Source organism: Paramormyrops kingsleyae, chromosome 6 (genome assembly GCF_048594095.1).
Source record: "Paramormyrops kingsleyae isolate MSU_618 chromosome 6, PKINGS_0.4, whole genome shotgun sequence".
In the NCBI taxonomy this organism is placed as follows: Eukaryota; Metazoa; Chordata; class Actinopteri; order Osteoglossiformes; family Mormyridae; genus Paramormyrops; species Paramormyrops kingsleyae.
The window spans coordinates 34,239,744-34,259,860 of NC_132802.1; the positions used below are offsets into that span (position 1 = coordinate 34,239,744).

The following is a 20,117-nucleotide window of genomic DNA, read 5'->3' on the forward strand; positions in this document are numbered from 1 at the left end:
TTTGGTGCCTCCGAACACAGTTTACAACTGAACTGCCAACTTTCTTCAAAAAATAGAGACAATAAAGCCACTTAAAATTAAAATCCTCTTAAGATATGATGTGTAAAGGGCTTATATCTAAAGAGACTTACACAGCCTACAATTTTAGAATTGGAAAACTTTTAATATTTACTGAAGGACACACCAGGGGTTCTTTACCTAGAATTAAACCAGCAACCACAAGTCTGCTCCTTAATCATCACACCCCCTGCTGACGCAATGCATTGCACAGCGAAAACTGACCCACTTAAAGATTCATAATGACCACAGTTATTTAGCTCTTACTTGATCTGCACAGTAGTGCTGAAAAACCTGTGCAGCCAAGGAGTTCATTGTAGGTATGTGTGACTAAGGGTCAACTAAGTCAGGGTGGGGGTGGGGGGATGACCTCTGGGAGAGTTGATATTGCTGCTCCAGTTTCTGGTCAGGACAAACCCTGGGTCACAGACATATGTGAGATGCCAGGCCAATCCCACTGCCATGTTAATGATGACTGATCTCTTCCAATTAGATGTCCTGACAGGTCCTTAAGTCCTTTGTCATTAATCACACCCGCTACCTTGTGAAAGTGAATATCACGCCTTGATTTATGATTCCACCCTGTTTCATCTTCCTCTTCTTTTCTATTCTCCAACCTCACCTTCATTCTTGCCTTTTGTGCTTGGAGGTTTAGGGATTTTGCAGTTCTAGTGATGGCCAATAAATCAATTCTCTGACAGGCATTGTGCTTTTGAATTTGAAAAGGAAGAAAGCTTTTTTTGTGAGATGGACACATATATTTTTAAAGAAATTACAAGACACCACAGACGGTATTCTAAATCATACAGATGAAAAAGTATGACAAGAAAAGAAAAAAAAACTTCATGAATGATACTGGGAGATACCTTGTATTTCATGGGTTCAAAATTAGACCACAATGCAACAGGTAACACCTGAGCACAAAAGTCCTGTCTATCCCTCTCTGACACAGAAGAACAGAGGACTTTGTAACTTTGCACTTCATTTAGGGGCAACATAGGTCATGTAGTTGTCTTGTGAAGATCCAGGCAGGAATGCTAACAATGAAATGAATTTTACAGTGGTCTGAACTCTGGCTTTGGCACCAATGGTCAGAGAAATACAGTGTGGATGTATTAACTGTGAGAGAAGAGAGGGCATTGCTGGCCAAATTCATTCCAAATGGGAGGAAACAGACATGAGCAGCACAGAAATAAGCTGTACTTACGATGTCTGACTCCGCCTTGGAATCATAGTACTCGATGTCTTTCTCCTGCAATAAAACAAAGAAATATAGGATTTATGAGACATGTAATGAAATGCAGTGGTATATGGTCCTAGCACATGTACCTTATAGTGCTTTTCCATTGGTATACAAGGACCAGGAAGTACCTGTCCCATACCATAGAGAGAGAATAGTTACAGCGCAGTTCCAGTTCACTTCAGTTTTCCACTGCAGAAAAGTCATTGTCGAGTTTGGAGAACTACAGCATCGTAAAACCGAAGAGATGTTTATTACTGTTCACCCGGTCTACATCATGATTACTGTTTCCACTAGCACCTCTGTGAGAATCTCTGTGTTATGCTGGCATCAAACGCTTGCAGAATTAGCATTAGCTTGCGTAAATTTACATTACGAATCCATTCCGTTCAGCTGCTCTATAGTACTTTTTTATGTAGAAGGTTGGGAATTTACTGATAATGAATATTAAACAGAATACTCCCTTTTTTCAGATAATCCATGCATATTAACACAGATCACTGGTATTTCCATGCATTCTGACGAATCAGATGGAAATGACACAACCAGCCCAGTCTGGTCACACTTTGGCCCTGCTAGTCAGCGCAGGTCCAGCCTGAATACTGCTCTCATAATTTGCAATGGGAAACCATCTTGGGTGTGTGGAAAAGTTATGTTCTCTTCCAGTCTGTTAAGAACTACACTCTCCATGCCTTGTGCTGTGGGCTGTTACTCCATGGTAGGATGATTCTCTAGTGTATATGAGCAAAACCATACGTGAAGTTAACTGACAATGTGAAACACTGCCTCTGTACCACTGAAAAGAAAAACTACTCACCCTTCTGTGATTAAAAAAAGCACTTAAGATAGCTGAAAGTGACTCTAAATTTGAGGAGAAGGAGCCTAGAATGTCATGCTTCACTTGCCAACTTCCTCTCATGATTATTGTAGGCTCCTCTCAGTTTCCTATTGGCTAAGACTGGCTGGTATATATACTTTTTACTTGACTGGATTCTCCAGTTCATGTCATGTCCAACGAGGGGATTAATTATAGCACTGTGAAGAACATACTGGTTATTAGCCTAGACTGCATTCACAGACCTACTTAAAGTCAGTTTGGAGAACTTCTTTGGTGGACAGAGAAGAGGAGGAAGAAATAAAGAGGCAATGAATGAAATGAATGTAGCAGAGTGAGGAAATATACAGGAGGAGGACATCCGAAACATAAATGTATAATTTAACTTTTCTGATAATCAATAGGAAAATCCCTTATTTGTATGTCTCTTAAATCTTCATTGGGAAAGAACGAAGAAAAGAAAAGTCCTGCCTCCCATTGGTGTGATGCAGCAGGTGTTTTGCAGACTAGAAACCTGCCTCCCATCCATGTGATATAGCAGGTGCTTTGCAGATTAGAGACCTGCCTGTCATTGGTGTGATACAGAAGGTGCTTTGGAGACTAGAAACCTGCCTCCCATTGGTGTGATACAGAAGGTGCTTTGGAGACTAGAAACCTGCCTCCCATTGGTGTGATGCAGCAGGTGTTTTGCAGACTAGAAACCTGCCTCCCATTGGTGTGATGCAGCAGGTGTTTTGCAGACTAGAAACCTGCCTCCCATTGGTGTGATGCAGCAGGTGTTTTGCAGACTAGAGACCTGCCTGTCATTGGTGTGATACAGAAGGTGCTTTGGAGACTAGAGAGAGAGGAGAAGGCAGCGGAGCAGGCAGAATGTGGGGCAGACAGCACTATGCAGCCTCTGTCAGAGTCACTCCCTGTTACAGAGTGGGACACCCAACGCACAGATTGTAAGGCTACACGCAATACCCTTCAATTGGATACAGTGCGCTGTTCATTTCATATAACTGCACAAGCTATATCTATAGATCACCTTATCTACATATATATAGGTGTGGGGGCGTGTGATCACTCACGCAGCCCAGTTTGCTGGCATTCATTTCAGCTCCCCCTCGTTCCCCTTCATGTGTGTGCTGTTTCGTTTGCCTGTCTGTGAGTAACATGCAACCTAGTTTCACACCAATTCTTAAATCCTTAAATCTTCCCCTGTTTAACCACGTCTCCTTTCAACCTCAATTCTAAGGGTATTTATTTTTTCCATGACTTAATATTTATTTTTTTGACTTAATATTTATATTTGTGCCATGCCACCCTCCCCCATCCCTGTCCCTGTCCTCATGTGACCCAAAAAGAATCCTGCCAAAGACTTGGCAGGCTTTTAGTGCCTTGTGCCCCTGTGTCACATGCATTTCACACATAAATTACAAGCACAGTATGTTCATATATTGTAAAATTAACATTGTGTCCATTCAGAATGAATATCATGATAATGCTGCTCAGACTTACAATAAACCTGGATTGCTTTACATACAGATAATCTGCATACTTAATCCATGCTTTTATTGTCTCTGGAATGCTAGATAATGTCAGATTGTCACAGCATGTCAAAGGGGAGCATAGACTTTATTACCTTAGCTTAGGATGACTTCCTCTACCATCTCAAACCCCCTACATTATGAACCCATAGGCCTCGTAGAGTGTGAGCCCAGTAGGGATGGTGGGACACAGGTTGCATATCTTAATGAGCTAACAGTCACCCCTACAGGCTCATACCAGCCAGCAAAACTCATCCTCAGCAGAGTATAAGAGCTTCTGTTTCCCCACCCTAAACTCACTGTCACATCCATCCTCCAAAACCTCTTCTTGCTGCCATACTTCCATTTGCTGAGCTAATAATTTATAATTAGCTGGACTGTAACATTTCCAGCACTGCCCATAGTCCAATCGGATTTTTACATTTTCACTATTGATTTATCAGGCACATTAGCGGGAAATCTGTGAAAGAAGAGATCATGCAACAAAAGCACTGTTGGACCGCACCTGCGTGCGCTCACACACACACTCACACACACTCACACACACGCACACACACAGATCTGGACAAAAAGGTCCGCTTATCTCCAGAGCAGAGGTGGCCCAAAAGTCATCTCGGCACGGCCCTGACGTGGAGCCGCCTGGACGCCACGCTGTTGGCCATGGCCCCTGCGGGACCTGCCTTGTTATTATTCTGTCCCCGACAGAAACGCGCCTTCTCAAGGGCACCGTGGCTGAGCACCACATCCCCCCCCCATCCCTGCCGCGCTGCACCAAGTCAGCGCAGGTCATGCTTTGAAATAAGAGGATATGAGGGGAGGGCTGGTGTACCATGCCGCTTAGGGCCTCAGTCTCCTTGGCATGGCGCTGCTGCTTTCTGAGACCCATTACGATGGGCCGCTACCATGCACACGTGCTAAGAGAGATGCCAGCATTTCCATTATTCATCTGTTTTTAGCCAAATAACTGAGCGTGCTGTGAAAAGGACACACATTTCCTTTCCAGCAAACTCTAACAACATGTCCTTCGCTCCATTAGGAGAATATTGCTCCTTTTAAAATCACACATTGCTTTGGTTGCAAAACATCTAAATGGAAACAACACAACATTTGGGCATAAGACATTAAAGTATTTATATAATTTTATATAAACGACAAAGACAAAAATGCAAACTAAAAAATAGTAAAAAATACTAAAAACATTATTTGTGGCTCCCTCCCTCTCTACCTCACCTCTTTCCCCTTCCCCTCTCAGCCTCGGCTCCTTCGCCTTCCCCTCTCTGCCTTGCCTCCTTCCCCTTCCCCTCTCAGCCTCAGCTCCTTCCCCTTTCCATCTCTGCCTCGGCTCCTTCCCCTTCACCACATAACTTCTCCTCCTTCCCCTTCCCCTCTCAGCCTCGGCTCCTTCGCCTTCCCCTCTCTGCCTTGCCCCCTTCCCCTCTCAGAATCAGCTCCTTCCCCTTCCCCTCTCAGCCTCAGCTCCTTCCCCTTTCCATCTCTGCCTCGGCTCCTTCCCCTTCACCGCATAACTTCGCCTCCTTCCCCTTCCCCTCTCAGCCTCGCCTCTTTCCCCTTCCCCTTTCAACCTTGGCCCCTTCCTGTTTGGTAATTGCTATTGCGCAAACCCGGAGTAAGAAGTCAGGACATGGGACAGATGGGGCTGGAAATAGCCTGGCCCCTTAGAGAGACTGACCCTGCAGAAGGCGCCACTGAATTGCGACGGTAAGAATCGCTGATATTGCGTCTCCCTTCCCTCCCTCTGTCTTTCTTTATCACTCTCTGTCCTCTGGCGGCAGCAGGTGATGCGTGTCCTTCTCCACTTCTCCGTATGTTCAGTCCTGCCACTCAGTTTGTCTTTCTTAAAAAGTGTCAACTGGCCATAAGAGCAGAATGACAAAGAAAGTGTCGGTTTTGCTTGATGGATGTGGAAAACTAACGCCAAGGAGGTGGCACTTTAGGAGCCTCAGAGTACACTGACCTTAAGCTAACTGTCACCATTTAGCAAAGGAATACTACAAATAGCAGTCCGCTCCTTTTCAGTTATCCTTCTGTCATAAATCAATCACTACTTTGCTATTCACTGCACTATAATCTCCACTAAATGACAAATGAATTCTGTGCCTGAATGGCAGCTAAAAGGCCAAGACACAGCATCTCAGATTTGATCAGTTCAGTGCTCTGCATACATATTTCTGTTGCAGGTGCTTATCCTGTTGAACCATGGAAAATCAAAGGAAAAGCACACTACAATCTAACACAATGACATAGAAGTTCTGACTGGAAAATATGGGAACTAAATATTATTTATACTGATGAAAAAATATAATCCACAGCGAGCAGCAAATAAGGAGATCATTTAAAATAGTCAGTCTACATAGTTTATATGTAAGGCTGTGAGATAGAGCAAAATATTTTATCATGACCATTTTTTTCATGATGCTGATAACTATCATGATACAATTCAAATCATTATTTATTTGCTTCAATGCTCCATTTTAGCTTAAAATTCCTTTAGAATTTCCCTTAAACAGAATCACAACATGGAAAAGGCATGAAATTGACAGCAAACTGAAATCTAATTTCTATCAATAAATTGGTCATAAAAGTAGAAAACACTTACAGTACAATTTGTTGGTAGGATTTTTCTCTGACTGCCTCACTGTTTGCTCATTGTTGGGCAGTGGTGGCTTGATGGTTAAGGAAGCGCACTTGTAATTGAAAGATTGCAGGTTTGAATCCCCGACCAGCAAAGCACCACTGAGGTACCCTGAGCAAGGTACCGCCCCCAAGCACTGCTCCCCGGCGCTGAATTAGCTGCCCCCTGCTATGTCACGAAAGTCACATATGGGTTAAATGCAGAGGACACATTTCATTGTTGCGCACTGTGTGCTGTGGTGTGTTGACACTGATCACCTAATTCTAATTCAGGCAACAGGTTTGACTAGGGCTGGGCATTATGTATTAAAAATTATATCACAATATTGATATTTATCACAATTTTTTACAATTACTGTTTCTAAAACAGTAAAACATGACAGGTGGCTTTTAGTTTTTCTGATTATAATGACCAAATTGTTTTACCAATAGTTATGGAGCGTGCGGTAGGTGTAATGAAAAAAGACTCATACCTTGATGGAATTTGTGCAAAAATAATGCATTATAACTGTTATTATGCAAGGCATTATGCAAGAAAACAAGTGTTTAGGCTACCACAATACAATATTCAAATTGATGACGATAATCATGATACAATATTTTATCGATATATTTGTATGTCTCTTTGTACAAAATTGTATAAATGTAATTTCAATATACTAGGGCTGGGCAATTAATCGAAAATCAGAGCCTTTAATCAACGTAATGTTGCCCATGTCGGTTACTTAATTTTTTTCTTAATTCTATTAATACATAAAAAAAATCAGTTAATACTTTCCCATGTGAGTTCATGTCCCATATTACCACGTCTGCTGTCATGTGACTATGCCCTGTCCAGTCTGCAAAATGTAAGCAACATGGAGGAGAACTCAAACATCAAGCCTAATGAGCAATTCCAGCAGCTTGTACCAAAGAAAAATGCCATGTCCATCGTTTGGACACATTGTGGCTTTAGTGAAGACGACACCAAACAAAAAGAGGTCAAATGTAAACACTGCTAAAAAACAGTTTCAGCTACCAAAGATAATACTGTACCACCAATCGCTTTCAATACTAACAATATTTAATACAGTGGAAACGGAAGCTTGGGACAGAATCATCCATGTACAAATATTGTATAAATAATTCACTTATAGTAATCAAGTAGTCTGTTTACAGTGTTCATTTTGGGTCTTTTTATGCATAACAACACGTGGAAAAAAATTAAGATTATGATAATTTTTCGTCTTTTTGTTACTTGCCTAGTTTGACTAGCGGTAACCCATCTGCTAATGCTAGCTACCTGAGGCTAATGCTGCGTGCACAGAAAACATGATGGGAAAAAGAAAGTCATTTTTTCTCAATTACGAATATAGACTCATCAAAGTTTATCATGAACTGTCAAAAATGAGCCAATGGAATGCAAGAGCGAAACTACAGTAGGCAATATTTTATGTACAGGGCTGTACTGTATTATAGCATATTTGAATTATACACAGTCCAATAATTTAATTCATGCACTACTGTAATTTGAAAAGTGTTTGAAATAGCTGTGCTGTGTCAATAAAATTCAGTAAATAGCGACGCTGTCTGTTTTATTACCATATATCCATGTAATAAATATGCAAGTGTCAATTAGACAGTATTCAGCGAGAGACAAACAGAAAAAATCAGTTGTTATGATCATCCACTTATAGTGATCAATTTCACCCAAACAGATGTGATCACTATAAACGGTTCTATTTTGTTTGCAAGAAATGCAAACTATTTATTTTCTAATTTTTAAGGGAATTTGATTTTTACATTAAAACTAAAATGTGACCCTTTTCATAACACTTTTTTCATTTCAAGTGATTTGTGCTTTGATTACAGTTGTTCGAAATATTCAATAACCACAAATGGTTCATCTTCAGTTATTTTAAAATTATAAAGATATACTGTCTTTCATTAGAAAAAAAATCCCAGCTTTAATAGTTGAGCATATTTACGGTACAAGCCTTGTCAATGACATATGAGGGCAAAAAAAACAAAAATAAAATAATTGTTCATTAATTGTCATCGAGGTAAAACATTCAATTAGTCGTGATATTGATTTGAGGACATATCACCCAGCCTTACAATATACCAACATTAACTATTACACATCTATAACGTCTCCCCCTCAGTGGCTTATCCAGTTCAGGGCTGTAATGAGTTTGGAGCCTCTCCCGGGAAGCACAGGGCACACGGCAGGAAAGACCCTGGCTAGGACACTGGTCCAGTGCAGGGCACATACACACACTGCAAACACCATCAGTGCCATTTCACCAAACCACACGGTTTTGGACTGAGCGACAAACTCAGAGTACCCAGAGGAAACCAGTGCAAACACATGGAGAACAAACCAAACTCCAAACCCAACAATCTGCAAGTGGATCATCTAAACCAGTGATTCTGAACCTGGTCCCTAGGTCGTCTGGGGGGGCCCTGAGGAGCAGGTTCAGAAAGGCTGCTCTAAGTATAGGAAAAAATATAACGTGGACTGTAATACAGAAGCATTACCCTGAGATCCTCGAGGAGAGGAAGTGAGGAAATTAAGCTTCTTTTCACAACTGGCAAGAACATGCCAACACAGGAGTGGGAGGCAGGAATTAGAGAAGGCTGTACACATGGTTTCAAAATTTTAATAAATTCAATTAAAGTGAGGGCACTGATCACAGCTGGCTGGTGGCACAGGCTCGGACCTTCACAGACAGGGGAGCTTCCTCACAACGATCAAAAGCAGCTTTTTCAGCAGATCTGAGTGTGCTCCCTAATGCTGGCCGCTGTGGCTGGTGCCCATCGCAAATAACGGCTTGTTATCTGGGACGCCAGGCCGGGCAGCAGCCGGGACACGAAACGAGCGGCAGTAAACGGCGGCGCTCCTCTTTTCACCCTGCCACCCCATGGTGCCCGACAGTCGTGAGAATATTCGAATAAGCGAAAGGCTGTGCCCCCCCTCCCCAAACACCCAGCTGGATTTAGATAAGGCCGAACCTCCTGCTGTCTCTCTTAATGAAGTCACAAGAGCACACAGTAGATTTAGAAGACAATGATTATCTAAAACGGTGAGCTTCTCAGGAGATCGTTTCAATCATGGTGCAAATTATATCAAGCTGGTCAACTGGGGATACGGGTGTGAGAATGAAGAATAATTGCAGTATCATATGTCCTAACTAATGAGCCCAAATGCGAACAGTAAAAGGGCTTGTTTCTCTGGTGACTTCACAGCAGAACCTCCCCTCCCCAACAAAGATCTCATCTACCTTGTAGTAAGTCACACAGGTGAGGTTCTGTGCCCAAAGCTCATGGGCAGAGGTGGGCAGTTCAGGCCCAGAAGACAAAAGTCCAGGCCAAGATTTTATTTCACCCACGAACTCAGTACTCTGTGACTGTGACTCTTTACGCTCAACTGGTTGGTTGAAGTAAAATGTTGGCCTGGATTATTTTTACATTCTGGACCTGAACTATCCACCTCTGCCCAGAGTAGAATCCGCAACATTTCTAAAAGGACGGCAGGAGCTTCATAATGCAAGGACAAGTGCTCGGAGAGAGCCTGAAAAACAGAGCCCAGCAGCCTGAAAAAAGTCATGTGACCCAGTGTATTCGTGGTGCTTCGAGACACTTGTCTCTCCAACTTCAGCAAACATATACGTCAGTGTTTGTTTATGACGTCCCCTTCTGCACCTTGCTCACATGCTCTCACTCCAGGCACCTCTCGTGACTCCTCTGCAGTTAGATGGGCTTGTCTGCTTCCCAATTAGTGACCATCTGGTGTAGTAGGTCCCGGGCCTCGGGGGGCACAGGGGGCAGAGGTTAAGCACACGTTTAATGAAGCGCAGTGCCTGCAGTCAGCACATCCAGTACCGCATCACCCAGCCTCACTCCAGCGAGCGAAATCCGAGCAGGCTAGTGCGTGTACTTATCTTTTAACAAGCCAACAACCTAAGAAGAAACCTGGGCAGAGATAGCCTTTAACCATTTTGCGGGAAGGAAAATGAGAATGAGAAAACAAATTGATTTTTGGAGTGTTTGGTGCGTAGGGATGTGAAAAACAAAGGCTATGTAAATTTGCCAGCGGGAGCAACCCCCGTCTCCAGTGACATGGACACGGGCTCCTGTGTAACCCGCCAACACGCTGTGGCTCTTTGCAAGCTCATTTATCGAGCTTTTGCACATTCATTTTTGTCTCAAAAGACCAAAAGGGGAAAAAGGTCTACAATGAACTCAATGTGTTCCTGGTTTACCCTTTTCTTCCAGGTTTAATTCTATTTGCCTTCATTTCTATATTTATTTTTCTTAAATGCAGATTAAGATTTTTTTTTTATTCAAAGACAATACACACGCTGGTTATGTCTTAGTATGAAAGCCTGATAAACCTGCCATTCTGGTAGGAACTGGTGGTGGACGACGGCCCGAGAAGATAACTTGCACTTAAGACATTAATTTCACATTCTTTGAATATCAGATTTGAGTAAGTTATGAATAAATGTCCTTGTATGTGTCAGGGGCACACAAATTGTATAAGTGGTGATTTCATGGGCCATCAGGTGCCATAACTGGACAGCCTGATAAAATGTAGGACTGCAGCTTGGACAACAGCCTTCTGGTGCTCTTTGTATCTCCATTAAAGTTATTGTAGCAGGGTCACACAATCTTGACTCTGAAAACGGCTTCTCTCACAGTCCAAACAAGCATGTAGGTGAACTGAAGACCAACCTTAAAGACCAGAACGAGATAGTGCTGCTGTTTCTGATGGCACTTGGTACTGTCACCAAAACATTAATAGGAATGTGTGGGGGTGAATTTACAATATGAAGGATATTATACACGCAATTCAATGTCTGCATTTGAATTAGAATGGGGAGATGCCAAATAGCTTCATGACATCATGACGTCTATTCAGGTCATCTCAGTTATGCAACGGTGACATTATGCAACAGCGTACAAACCTTATAGGAGTGTTTCTGGCGACATGACCTTGACTGATCCAGCGCAAGGAGAGCTGCAGAAAGGCACGTGGCAGAGAGACATATAGGGAGGCTTCCACTGGGAGAGCCGCGCACTCCTGCCGTATCGCGGATACAGCTGGCCCGCATCGCCACGACGACAGCCCGGCCCCTCTAATTGGCAATCAGTTATCCGAGCACCCGGACCTGGGCTCATTCAGAGGCACAGCCCAGTCTGCCTGCCCGGCTGTTCGGAATTAGCGCTTAATTGAGAGCCATTTATAAAGACAGATCACTGGACCATGCTGGCTAACCCATTTTATTTAGATACTTACGTATCACACTAAACAGTGCCCGCAGACCAGCTCCAAGTATCAATTAAAATATTCCGCATTCGTGTCTTCAGATCAAATCTACATCAGTGTGCCATCTAAACACCTTTTTCACAGGCAGATATATTTTAGTAATCCCCAAATTAGAGGTGTTCATACACTGTATATAGGTTTTCTGGCTGCTATATACATCTGCTACTTCCATACATGAACACAAAAATTATTGTCTCCAAAAAAAACCCCATCAGATTCTCCTCAGAAGATACCCTGCCATTCACGTCAATCCCAAACTTTCCATATTAACAGCCTGTCACTATATAAATTTCCCATGTAATGCTTTCCCACTCTCCTCCGTCATCCATACCTCTCTTACCTGATCCCTCTCTCCTCTCCATCATCCATACCTCTCTTACCTGATCCTTCTCTCTTCTCCTGCCTTGTTTCCTTTTTCTTTCTCTCTCCATATTGCATCATCATGCCGACAGAAAAAAGCCAGCTGAAATGTGTGTTTCAGGCCTTCCATGTGTCTTAGAGGGAGATATATACACTAAACCAGCTTATCCACAGGGATGTCTATCAACTTGCTCTGGCAAGTTCAGCATGGCGGGTCTGTTTGCACAGCTAGCTGTTTATTTAGTTTATCTTTACTGGATGTTTTGGACTGTAAGAATATAATTTCAGAGAGACGAGAACCCAATTTTGTCTTTTAGGTACCACGTCACAGACTGGCATAGCATCACTATAGAAACGGCACCTTCCGTGCTACATGACAATGTGGCCTCATCTCTATCACTCCCCCTCTGTCTCTCTCTGTCCCGCCCCAATTTTTGTGACCCCCCCCCCCCCCATTCCCATAGCTTTGGCTTTACGCCACTAACAATGTTTCTAACAGTTCATTTAGGACCACGAACAGTACATTTTCAGAAGCACTTCAGTGTGGCCTACTGGCACTGCAGAGAAAAAAAAAGCTGTGCTTCTCTCTGCAAGGGGATACGCACTAAACCGCAAAAATGACCATGAAATGCATGTTTTGGGAGTGCTGGCAGGTGTAAATGCAGGGGGCAAGACGCAGTCATTTTTAGTGAGCATCTTTCAGGGCAAAGTAGTTTGCGAAAAACACAACAGAGATAAGAACTAACCTCAAACAACACTCTAAAAAGACAGAAACGGAGCCACTGCTCTTAGAAGTATGGCCGTACCTGCTGTTGCTAACAATCCTACGAAATGCATCATTACAAAGCAGTTTCATCTCAAACAATGCTCCGCTGGGCCTGTGTGGCCCAAGGGTCATTAACTATACATATAATGTGATAATCAAGCCCATTGTACGGTCCCAAGCAATTCTAACCATCATCAACAATCATCGAAACTCTTTCCGGAATCCATTAGTGCATCTGACATCTGAACTGTGGGACCGTGCCAACCTGGGCATCACAGCACAGAATGTCAGTTGCTGCTTGTATCAATGCATTCCTGAATGAAGATATAAGGTATGTTTTTTTAAACACTGAAATGCAGTTTGATGATGGATTTAACATCCAGTGTATAATTTTACAGTTTATTGTGCAATGTGTAGTAACTCATCCCTGCTCCTCCAAACAGCGAATCATGCATACAAACAGCAAGCCGGCAAGGTCAAGGGGCTCATTTACTGCTTTTAGTCCTTCAAATGGCTAAGAAGCAGTACTGAATGTGACCCATTGTTGGTGCCATATGTGGCGGTTCTAGTTCTAGTATCTAAGAACGAGTCACCTTCTTAAGATCATATTACGGTATCAGAGAATGATAAACAAAAAACATCACATCAATGGCATTTCAATGACCAAAACCACCTCGTTCATCAGAGAGGTCAGCGCAGAACAGCCAGATTTGAAGCAAACTGAAGGGCTGCAAGTAAAACCAGCTCAGAACAATAGTGCACCTAAAAATTTCACTTCCCTGAACACCACACAAACACTCACACAACACTACAATCTTCTGCTCTTTTCTCCCTGCACACACAGATATTACAGTACTTTTCTTTCCCGTGTAATCAAAACACACGGACAAACAAATGCACCCAAAGACAGATATACAGCACCCTCCACAATTATCGGCACCCCTGGTCAAAATGTGGTGGCCTATAATAAATTCTTTTTTCCCGAAAAATATAGTCCTGAAAAATGGTCTCCACAATGTTAAAACAACAGGTGTTTATCACATTGTGGGGAACATTTGGTAATGTAATACAGTGGTACCTCGACCCACTGTATTACAAATCAAGTTACAAACCAGATGTTTGAAAAAAGTTTTGTATCGGAACGTAAAACCGTGTTTCAGGCTGCGAACACACAAGCATCCCCCAAAAGCGTCCCAAAGAACCACCTGAAACACAAAGAAGTGTACATTATGCCCAAGAACAGTTGTGGAATGTATAAAAAACTTGTTGTAGATGTATGTCTTTACTATGTCTCTTCAGAGGTCGAATATCTGAAAAAAGAAAAAAATAGAGACAGAACATTCTGTTATAGCGGTACCTTTCTGTGATTGATAAACATGTTTGTGATGGTTTTTAACAGTCACATATCTATACATAAATTACAGTACTTCATTAATAACAAATTAATGAAGCATACATACATAACCCACTCACACACACACAGACCCCCGCACACATAATCTCTCTAAAATATGTCCTGGCAAATGCAGCAAAACTTAATTTCTTGAACTCAAATGTGCGCAGGCACTGACACACATGCACTCCTCTAGGCTGAGAGAGGCCCCCTGCTGGACAGACACAGTCTTGCACGGTGCTGGCAGTGTGCACACATCATCACTAACAACAGCCTGGCCTCCTAATTGGCAATCACTTATCTCAGCACCCGCACATCAGCACAGTCCCAGACCAGGCACAATTCATTAATTAAGTAATTCAAAGGGCAGGTGGAAATAAACTGTGGTTAGAGCTGGAAATAATTAACATTTAGAGATAGACTTTTCTCCCCAATGATAAGTTCATAAACAAAATGTTTGTTTTGCATGGTTTCTCTGATATCCCTGTCCCAGCTGCATTATGGTGTCTATATACAATTAGCCAGACCGAGTTCCCTTTATCTCATGCAGCAAATACATATTTAAGAGAACAAAAAGGCATTTCTCCCCAGCTCTGCACGCAGCGTCTATCTTTCCATGTGCTCAGAGGAATGAGTCTTTTTCATCTGGCCTTCGTGCTGTTCGACTTCTCCTTTCTTTATTCCCAACTACAGGGACTTTACGGTACTGCCCCCTGTTGGCTGCAATATGCGTTCTGAAGACCGCGGTGAGTCGGTTTGACATTTAAATCTCAAACAAGCCCTTTGCTTTGTCACTCCTCAAGACGGATTAGAGCTCTAACCATATCTCTTCTGGGCAGCCGCTAATTAGTTTTTAATTATGGAGAGGTGGGGGTGGGGGGGGGGGGGGACTGAGGGGCAGGAGGTATGAGGGTGGAAAGGCAAGAACCTGGGCAGTCGGGCTCCCAGCATCTCCGCTCCTGTGGGAGGTCTGCCTCTCCCCAGCTCACACACACACGCAAACACAAACACACACGCGCGCGCGCAACACACACACACACACACACACACACACACACACACACACACACACACACACACACACACACACACACACACACACACACACACACACACACACACATACCTCTGCAGGCACAGCGGTCCTGGCAATCTCTTTCGCCGACCTGGATGCCTAATGGAACCTGACATTATATCAAACACAATAACGGATTTCATTTGAGGATCATCATTACACTACACACAAGCTGATTAGACGGAGACAAGCACGGCGCGCTCCGATTGACTTTTCATGGGCCCAGTGTGTCTCCCCATAATAACAACGTGCTGCCAGTTCTCTCTCTCTCTGTCGGCCTCGCCTTCCATCCATCTGTCCGAGCACCTTCAATTTCACAATGCGATTAATCGCAGACTGTCGTACTGACATATCAAACATAATCTCTGCTGGTGAATAGCATTTTTGAACTTGAATAAAACATGTAGAGCATTTGCATACAAAGAACACTTTAAATCTGCTGGTTATAATATCGAACTGTACACTATGTTACACCCGTTGGGGGCGGGGGGGGGGGGTTTGCAAAAAAAGCCCCCTTATCATAAGATCTTTCTGTTCTTACCAAAGATGCTTCAGTAAGCAATATTTGCCCTGCAGGCTAACCAGCAGCTGTTTGACAATAACACTGTTAGTTTTAACCACTTATTCCTTGGGATCACAAGCACTTAATCAGTTCACAGTTATGCTAATTTAGCACAAACATATTTTACTTAGGAAATAAGGTTTCCAGCATCCCAGCCTATTTATCATATTCATTACAAAAAATTTAGCTTTGCCCCTACATACTCTCTTTCCGAATCCCAGTTTGGGAGGATGGGCCCCAGCATGGTGAGCAAGCTGTGCAGCTCTGAAACTTTAATGGTAAATACAGTATACTGGGGGCGGAGATGGACATAGTGGGGGAAGATGATCATTGAAAGCTCAGGGGAAGGGAGGTTCCCTCAGGATGGTGTGGGGGGGGTCTCGTATCGACAAAGCTGTCTGGCCTGGGCAGCAAAGGGCCGTGATGCTCACATATGACTCACGTCCGCTCAGAGAAGGTTATTTAGAACATTTAGGTGCCTCGGGAGCCAGTGGGCCGGTGGCTCCGCAGAACGGCGAGGCCCGGGTGCCAGAGGGCGACGTGCCACTGCTTAACGTGCCACTGCTTAACGTGCCACTGCTTAACGTGCCACTGCTTAACGTGCCACTGCTTAACGTGCCACTGCTTAACGTGCCACTGCTTAACGTGCCACTGCTTAACGTGCCACTGCTTAACGTGCCTGTGGAACCCTGGTGCCTGTTTATCCAGACACCGGCCCCTCAGAAGACAAATGAGGGCAGCGAGACGACGCCGCCTGCCACAGAGGAGGACCACAGATGGACCATGCAGATGCTCATTTGGTTGCCAATAAAAAAATAAGTGTGAAGATTAAAGCAAATATCTATGGAGGAAATTCACTAGTCCGCACTGCCAAGCTGATGCGGAGCGTGCTGACGTCGCCCTGATGATGGGTGGGCACAAAGGCAACAATTAACGGCAAATTTTGCGCATTTATTTGTTTACTTTATTTATTTTTACTTAGATAGTGTGAGGGGGTCCGCTGCAGACATATACATTTAGGAGATAAAAAGGGGGTGACAAGAAATACAGACTGAGAGACCAAGAAACGTTTTAAAACGATTTAAAAATATTTGATATATTGATATACAGTATAAGAGAAAACTCACTAAATATTTTAAAAAGTTGAATTAAAATAAATCTACCTATTTTTCCTTGTGAGGGGGGTGAGGGTGAGTCTTTCTCAGGCAGCACAGGTTACAGTCCATTATCATCCATCCTATTCAGAGTTGCAGGGGGTCTGGAGCCTATCCTGGAAGCCAGGGGGGTTATAAGCTCTGCTGGTGCACAGGCCCCCCACCCCCATTACCTGGCGTGCACAGATGCACAGAATCTGCGTGCATTGCTTTTGTTTGTGGTTAAAACTATGTTGCTACTCACATACCTGTCACTCACACACCAGTCACACACACACACCAGTCACGCTCACATACCAGTCACACACACACACCAGTCACACTCACACACCACTCACACACACACATCAGTCACACACACACCACTCAGTCACACACCAGTCACTCACACACCGGTCACTCACACACCACTCACACACAGACATCAGTCACACACACACACCACTCACACTCACACACCAGCTACGTTCGCACACCAGTCTCACTCACACACCACAAACCAGTCACACAAATATGCACACCTGGCCAACTCAAATTCACCTCAGCAAGTTTTTGGACTGTGTGGGGGGGAGGGGGGTGAAGTCAGTGGACCCAGAGGAAACCTCACGACGACACGGGAGAACATGCTGTTTTCAGTGATGTCACTATACCCAGGGGGGGTTGGGCAGCCTGTTGACCTTGGACCCCCAGTGGTTTTTAGTCCTTCTCCTCTGTTGTCATCTTCCTTTCTTTATTTAATTTCTTTCCTTCCTTTTCCCCCTTCTGAATTACTCTCTAATAATGTTGTGATGTATCAAAACACATCGATGTAAAGCACCTTGGGACAACTCTGTTGTGAAAAGAGCTATATAAAAATAAATTGAATTGAATTGAACGTGCATACATGCATGAATTGAACTACACACATAGAGGCACGATTCGAACCCCAAACTCTACAGGTATAAGGCAATAGTGCTACCCACTGCCCTCCCTGTGCCGTCAGAAAGAGAAAACTGAAAGCCTCAACTCTAAAAATGGCACCCTCAGTCAGCTGGCATGACACAACAGTCAGCATCACACCAGATGGTATTTATAGCACAAAATTCTGTGTCAGTCCAGCTGATATTTACAGCACAAAATTCAGTGTCAAACCAGCTGGCATTTATACTGCAAAATTCACGGTCAAACCAGATAGTATTTATAGGAAAATCCTACGTCAGACCAGCTGCCAGTTTTAGCACAAAATTTTGCGTCAGACATTTATAACAAAATCAAGAGTTAGACCAGCTGGCAATGATAACATGAAGTGTACTATCAGTCCAGCTGGTGTTTCAAAACTTAATGTAGTATTAAACCAACATAAATCAAGCCACAAATCAGAGCAAACCAAAGCATGAAGACAAATCTATCAATTACAATGATGGGAATGTAGCAAAATATACATAAAAGTACAAAGAAACAGAAATCAAATCTCTTCAATCAGATGAATATCTACGTCTTTGCTAGGAAACCTGTGAAAATTTGGCTACAGTACAAACATGCCCCTCTCCAGTAAAGCGTAAACGAGACGCTCACGCTGGCAGAGGGCCAGCTCAGCGCTGTGGGGACACTGTTATGCTTACTCCACAGAAAACCCGGCAAAATGAAAAGAAATATATTTTAATATAAGAAAACTGTGTAATCCTAGGGAAAAGGGCACACAGTGCCGTAAGCTGCCCAGTATATCACAGTCTGTCACTGGCCTTGGGGCTCAGTGTAACTGCCCTCTGCAGACACCAGCCAATCCATTGCTACAGTATAATCACTCCTCTATCTTTCATTTATTCAGTTTTCCTTTTACTACCAACTACAACGCTGGGAATAGAGTCGAAATGAGATTTAAAAATTTCATTCGCCGCAGTGCTTGTTTTCACTTCTGTGCCATTTCGGAAGCGCAGATGTATGTGGCACAGTCTCAGGGGAAGTCGCCGAATCACCAACGGCATAAGATCTCCTCGCCAGATTGGTGAGAAATCTGACAGGGGTACGATTTCGGCCACAGTGTCCAGGTGTGAGGGGCCCACACCCCATCCTCTTGAGCCCTTTAAACCTGACTATTACCAGAAGCAAAAATAAGATGATTCTTCCCTCTGTGGCAATTTCTTTACCCCTACAAAACATTGAAATATTTCAGGCATAATAGCAATGTTTCCCAACTCGGTCCACATTATTGCCCCCTCCCAGCTACCAGCCAGACAGTCTACACTTTTACTAGGGAGCTGGGAGGGAGCAAAAACGTGGACCGTCTCTGGTTCCCTGAGGACTGGGCTGGGAAACACTGCCTTACAGGCACACAAACTGTAATAATTACACATATTATTAGAAACACAGTGTCAATCCATAGCAAGTACATTGCTTCAGTTACTTTTACCTTTTGGTTATGTTGCCCAGTCTCTCTCTGCTGTCTTATAACTGACATGATCCATTGTTACTCAGCAGTGCCCGAAGGCCACAGAGGCATTACTGTTATCTCCAGCTAATCTAGCACAACATCTCCTGTAGTTTCTTCAGGGTACCTTATTGAGCTCGGACTTAATGCACAGCGTGGCAATACAAGGAATGTTTTACGAAACAATCGTCAGCGGTATCAATGAATTCCAAAAAAGAGCTGATCTTTGGATAATGTTGGGGAAACAGTTATTTTTATGAAGAAGCGTATACTTTTGCTAAACTATTTGTGCTGCTTTCATGGAGTACCATTTGAACAAACAATCCCGTAACCTCAAACAACCAGGAAACCAGTATAACCATAGTCTGATGCCAGTCTCCCAGTTTGTTACCATTCACCTTACCCTGGGAGGAGAGGTGTGGTGGCTCAGGATTTGACCCAAGGAACTGAGGGTTGGGGTCTGGTTGATGGATCCCCCAAACCCTCTAAATGACAATAAAAAAAAAATCAGCCTTCTTAGCACAGATAAAGACAGGGTTTTTTTTTGTCCCTCGCCACACGGGGTAATGTATCACCTCAGTGGCTAAATCCCTACCGCTTTGTTCGCTGACAACATTGAGCGGCATGCGGTTTGACCCGATAGCATCACACGCACCCCGGACAAGGTGACAGATAAAGGACTATCCTGTATGCCATCTCCAATGTGACACATGCAAATGAACACCCCTGAAATAAGCATAATACTGCAAATGATATTGAATAAGGAGGGGGGA

At 43.5% G+C, this 20,117-nt stretch overlaps 1 protein-coding gene across 3 annotated transcripts in view; it reads right to left on the reverse strand.

Annotated features, from left to right (window-relative positions):
- cacna2d2a (calcium channel, voltage-dependent, alpha 2/delta subunit 2a) overlaps window positions 1–20,117 on the reverse strand; it is a 261,328-nt gene that overhangs the window by 86,342 nt on the left and 154,869 nt on the right. For 2 of the 3 annotated variants that reach the window (XM_023821053.2, XM_023821051.2), the window contains exon 5: window positions 1,265–1,309. The exons of the other annotated variant lie outside the window; for it this stretch is intronic. In XM_023821053.2, coding sequence (XP_023676821.1) covers window positions 1,265–1,309 — 45 coding nt within the window. The remainder of the gene's footprint in view (window positions 1–1,264; window positions 1,310–20,117) is intronic. 3 annotated transcript variants of the gene reach the window in all.